The following is a 6,000-nucleotide window of genomic DNA, read 5'->3' on the forward strand; positions in this document are numbered from 1 at the left end:
AATGAAAAAAATTTCAAACTCAAAGGCAGACTTTACAAAAAAACAGGCAGTTGACCTTAAATAAACTAAGGTTCAAGATCACAACCAGATTCAGGGACTAAATTATAGGCCAGTCTCCTCCAGTGTCTAGGTTGAGAGAGTTGAGTAGGTTACCACAGCGAATATTAATTTGTAGGCACCCCAGGGGCCTGAACAAGTTGAAACTACATCATTAAAAGGTCAAATTTACTCAGAATGTCTTGAATTCAGATGTAATAGTAAAAGCAGACAGGGTGGAAGACAAGAGATAGTCAGGATTCTCTGTACAAAGGAATATTTGCAATGTGATATTTATTGATGCCTGATACATCATACACTATTACATGCATGTCAATTTGTGGGTGTCCAACACTCAGAGCTACTACTTTGTCAAACAGAGGGATTTTTCTTCCTCTGGCGGTGGGGGTGGTTGGGGGGGAAGGCGGGGTTGGTGCATGCTGGACATACAGGCTGCTGCCCATGGCCAGAGAGTAAGACAAGAGACTGTGGATGGGGACTGGGGACTCTGAGGGGACATGTATTGCACAAGCCATCATTCCCACCCTGACAATGGCAACTTCCATGACCTCTGGCTTAAATAACCCTGTACCTAAACTGTTTCGCCTTTCAGATCTTCTCTGGAGGATCATTTTAACTGGAACGTGTGAAGGTAACTTCGGGTAGGAAAGTGGGGGAGGGCGGAGGAAGATGACCAGTGCCTCAGCTCCACAGGATCTGACCTTGAAGTTGCAGTCTGTTAGGACCAGTACTGCATCTACTGTTTACCATTGTGGGACCTTGAATGTATCTGTTTTAACACCTTTGATGTCTGCTGCTTCCCTGGTGGCTCAAAGGGTAAAGCGTCTGTCCACAATGCAGGAGCCCCGGGGTTCGATCCCTGGGTCGGGAAGATCCCCTGAAGAAGGACATAGCAACCCCACTCCAGTATTGGGAGGAGCCTGGTGGGCTATACGTATAGTCCATGGGGTCTCAGAGAGTCAGACACGACTGAGCGACTTCACTTTCCTTATTCATGAAACAGGATTTACATGGTTGTTTCATTGTATGGATTAGAAATAATGTGGATAAGTGACGGGTACAAAGTAGGTGATGAATGAATGCAATGCATCTGGTAATGCTGACTGCAACACCCAGAGTCAGAATGCTTATTTCTGCCTTCTATCTTTGGTTCCAAGATCATATTCTGCCCACAAAACTGACACTCGGACTGGAAATAGCTCTGTGGGCTCCTGCTGTCCCTCCCTTTCACAGTTTTGCAGCAAACGGCATTCAAATGGCATTCATTGGCAGTTCCACTGTCTTGGGCTTCATGGATAACATCACTGGTAGAAATGATGTGTAGTGCACTGGCTCCCACTCAGTAGCAAACCCCTGAGCCACAATCCTCTGATTCCTCTTCCCCCAACTATTCTCAGCCCATTCCCAGGAGCAGCCAAGGTTCCTGGGCCCACAGTACCCCCTGATGGCTAACACAAGGAACTTCCTTTTCTCAATCATTCTTCATCTTCGCTCTTGGAAACTCCCATAGGCTTTCACAGGTCACTGCTTTGTGCATTCCATCACAGACCATTCATTTCTTACTAATGTTGTTTGGCCTCCTCAGCCTTGTGTTTTTTTTTTTTTTCCATTTCTTGCTCAATTATTTCAGAAACACTTATCTACCTCCCTGTTTCTTTCCCTCATTTTGTTCCATTAACAAATTCTCAAATTGCAGTGATTATGGTTGCAAATATAAGATAGTAGGATGCATGCATCTCTCAAGAAAAAACAAAAAACAAAAAACTCCATCCATTTAGAAGTAAAATAAGACATAATGTAGAACCAACAACATTAATCTCAAAAGCCCTTTGAGACGTTCAGATGTCTTCCTGAGAACCTGCCCAGAAAGTGCCATCTACCCCGTCTTTTCTCCAAGGAATCCTGATCTTTTCTCAGCATTCTTACTATTTTCCTATTGATTTAATTGCCAGAATTGCACTAGATTGTCCCCTCCTGTTTCATTGCAAATATAATTCAGCTAGAGTAAGGGTTAAGTGCATTCCTGTGGGTTATTCTAGAAATCAAAGCACAATCTTTCAACATTAGTTTTCTATGGGAAACTGAATTCGAAGATCCAAACAGTTACTTTCGAATGAACTTTTGGAAAATGTTACCTACTGTCATGTAACATTAGAACTTTTGGGATAGGAGTGGTCAGTTTTTAAAAATTCGTACTCATGTCTGTATGAGTTTTCATCTGTTCATCTGTGACACCTGGGATTAATATTTAGGTCTTCAGGTGTGACTTACCTGAACAGACATTGATTCTTTGTTTATCAAAGGAAAAATATACTAACCAGATACTGATTTGATATGTTGACATGTTATGGGACTATTCTAGAAGGTTATTAAATTCATGTCCATGACTATAGATTGATTCTCGGTAAAAACATATCACATGTCTCCAAATGCTAATGCTAAGTTTAAATTCAAATAATGCCAAAAATGTATGTTTTTATTTATCAAGGCTTACACTTAAAATACTTTAAAAATACAAATGATTTTGATATTTATTAGTAAAATACCATTAATTTTATGTGTAATTTTTTCTGATTTAGGAAATTTATTTTAATATTAAGCTAGAAGTCAGTATTTAGAAGCATCTGAAGTCCTGATTCAACCACTAACTGAAAGATTTCTTTCACAAATTAATACCCAGTGGTTTAATTTTTCCAGTTTCTAATAGTTAAACTTTAAAGTAAAAGCTTATGAAAATTGGTATGAAATAACTGAATTATTTAATTAAATGATAAAAGCTACTGTGACCATATATAGACACATACAAAAAACATAATTTTAAAGTGCATTTATAAAGTATCTCCTAATTTGGTCATATTTCAAGGTAATGCTTGCATAGGACTTTTCTCTGTGACATTACTTCCACATTCTTAGAATGGAAATTATTTTCTCCTTTAAAATAAAAAATGCAAATCAGTTGGGGTAACAGGTAAATATCCATCCAATTTCATCAAAATTCTGTGAAAACTGACATCCTACACAAATTCTAAATATATACTAATATAACAATAATGAAGAATGATGTCATAAAATAGTTCCACCGTGCAAAAGGTATTTTAATTGATTGTTCATCAAAGAACATTGAGTTCACATTTTTCTGAAAGGAGATATTTGCTTTCTATATATACCTTTTGAATTCATAAAGTTTTGGAGGTACAAATTAAAACATTCAGCGTTAATGCTTTTGAAAGCATTACGTTTAGATTATTTTCTCAAGACCCAAGGAGAAAACACCAGAGGAAACATAACCAGCCTGAATTGTTTAAAATGTATTTTCCCTTTAATTAAATAAGAAACATCTGTCTAGGGATTTTGGAAATGAATGTAATCCATCCACACTCTGCCTGTACTAGTTTGCATCCAGTGTCCAATATTTTGAAAGAAAATGCTTTCTTTCTGTAAAGAATTAAATAGCAACATGGAGTGATGTCTGGGTCTGCAGCAGCTGACTCTTGCCTCCAGAGTTTGGGCACTGGAAATTCTAAGGCTATGTCTTTTTCCAGATTTGTTCTTGGGAAACAACCAAATTCTCTCCAGAATCAAGATTACGGAGTAACGTCTGTGTTTCTCCAAACCAGCCACTCACCCTGAACACCCTTATCTCAGAATAGTAAGGGAACTGAAGTGACCAGGATGCATTCAAATACCCAAGCTCAAAATACTCTTCCCTCTCTGGGGTGCACTTAACATCTTCCTCTCCTTCACTCTGGCTTTAAAAAGCTTGATTTGTCTCCGAACCTGCACCGCCCGCAACACCGACCCATCACAAAGGCCAAATTCGACCAAAAAAAGTGGGGACCTGACTCCCCAGTGGCTCTGGCACCTTGAAACCAGAACCAACAGTTGAGAATGACAAATATCACTTACTGGTGTTGTCAAATGGTATCTGCCTGCACTGCGCAGACCCCTCGGCGGGCCAAGGACAGTAGTAGACTGCTCCCCCTTCCACGATGTCTGGCTGGCTGGTGTTGGCTTTGGGCGCCCCCACCAAGACACTCGCCCTGAGAAGAGGTTGGACAAAATCACTCCTTGGAATCGGAAACGTACTTATGATGGAGACAGACTGTCAAACTAGATTTCCTCTTGGAAACCTACGGGCGTCTGAAACCTGGTTTGGAAGAGGGTGCAAATATTCCTAATTCTTCTCTAGGTGGAGCTATGTATACAGTGAGTTGAGAGATTGTGGGGGGCCGGGGCGGGGGGGGGGGGCGGCGGGGTAGGTAGTGAGAATTAGCTGAGGACAGAGCCCAGCTGCTTATAGCAGACAGCACTTGAGCCCAGACGCTTAATTGTTACAGGCTATGTATAAACAGACCGTGTTGTGGTCGTTGTTTTAACTGGCCTGAGTCTGTTCGGTCCTGTTTCCCTTGTACGATGCTCCAGTCTTTGTCCCTGGAGCTCCGCAGGACTTTCGGATTCGAGGCAAGTGACATGTCCCTGGTTCAAAGTTCACAAGGCACATCCAGGGTGGAATGGGAGGGTAGAGGCTGGTGGCGGGGAACCGGACAGGACCCTAAGTGGGCAGCGGGATGGACGCTCGGGATCGCCTGCCAGGAGGCTGCGGGGACAGGCCTGGGTCCCCCGGCAGAGGGGCAGGGACCCGCACCTGGGCGACTTACGTGCGAGCGGCAGGTATGTGGAAGTCCACAGCGTAGCCGAAGTAGCTGCCTTCGGGTCCGCTGTACACCGTGAGCTTGTCCACGTCCAAGTTGAACGCCTGCGAGGCGGGGGACCACAGCATCCCCAGAGCGGCCGAGAAGCAACAGAGGGGCGCAAGCGGCGGTGCCCGGCTGCCCCGGGGACCGCGGCGGGGCCGGGCAGACATCGCCCTCCGGCCGGGTGGTGCTCACCGGGCAGTGCGAGCCGAGGACCCCGGCTGGGAAAAGGCGGGCGTGGCGGCCTGCGGTCCCGGGAGCCCTGGTCCCGGGTCGATGCGCGCGACGCGTCCGCGGTGACAGCCCCGGGCGCTCCTCCGCGCGTCCCCTGCGGTCTGCTGGCCGCGGGATCCCGCGGCTGGGGGCTGGCGGAGGGGATGCGAGCCCTCCTCTGGCGGCGGGAGGGGGCCCCGGTGCGGTCGGGGCGCCTCCTAGTGGCCGGCCCGCACGCTGCGGGCCGGAGCCGGTAACTCACCGACAGTCCTCGCCCCCGCGGGCGGCCGGCGCCAGGCGCCTGTTTCCGTGGGTTGGCTTTCTACTGCAGTTGCATCTTAAAAACTATCTGAGCCTCCCGCTTGCCAATTCAAGCCATTGGCTTTGGAAGCAATCCCCCCCCCCCCCCCTGCCCCAAAAGCCGCTCCGCCCGCCTCTACTCAGCCTTGGGCGAGGGTTTGCTTTGCTTTCTCCCAAATGGAAGGATGTAAAAGCATACCCCACCACGAGGAAAGAGGCCAGACAAAGCCGAGATCTTGGCATTACCTCTGCAGCCTAAAGATCCCTCAGAGTCGACGCAGTCTGTGACTAAGAAGTAAAGTTTAAATCCAATAATCCTCTCCTCCGCCACCTCCACCCCACTTCCATGCAGAGGTAACTAATAAAGCAATCCTGGAGATTGTATTTAGGTCTTTCTAAGAGACACGTGGAGAAGGTTACATGCCTTGGTCCTAAATTTCTGTGGCCTTGTGTAAATGTGGTGACGACTGGCAAAATTGGGAATGTTGGAATTCACAGTTTACCCACAGCAGGCGTAGGGGGTGTAGGTTGGAATCTGGGAATCTGCAGGAGTTCAAACGTCAGTTCCAATCCACGGGTGTTATTGATCTCTTTCTGTGTCTTCTGCTTGGGAGAGGGAGTGAAAGATGAGTAGGGGGAAAAGGCAAAGGAGAAGCGTGGTACCAGAAGCCTTTTCGTAAAGTGCGGTCTTACAGGGAAACAGAATTAACCCGGAAAGAGAGCAATTAAGCGTTAA

General features: G+C 45.9%; 1 protein-coding gene across 2 annotated transcripts in view; it reads right to left on the bottom strand.

Annotated features, from left to right (window-relative positions):
* ITGA8 (integrin subunit alpha 8) overlaps positions 1–5,623 on the bottom strand; it is a 184,875-nt gene extending 179,252 nt beyond the window's left edge. The window contains exons 1-2 of one of the 2 annotated variants that reach the window (XM_043478409.1): positions 4,716–5,619; positions 3,964–4,097 (exon numbers count right to left, since the gene is read on the bottom strand). In XM_043478409.1, coding sequence (XP_043334344.1) covers positions 3,964–4,097; positions 4,716–4,921 — 340 coding nt within the window. In that variant the 5' untranslated portion in view covers positions 4,922–5,619. Of the gene's footprint in view, positions 1–3,963; positions 4,098–4,715 lie in introns of both variants that reach the window. The other variant, XM_043478410.1, reaches the window with a different exon arrangement.
* Between the last annotated feature and the right edge of the window lie 377 nt (positions 5,624–6,000).

This window comes from Cervus canadensis, chromosome 10, assembly GCF_019320065.1.
Source record: "Cervus canadensis isolate Bull #8, Minnesota chromosome 10, ASM1932006v1, whole genome shotgun sequence".
NCBI classification, from domain to species: Eukaryota; Metazoa; Chordata; class Mammalia; order Artiodactyla; family Cervidae; genus Cervus; species Cervus canadensis.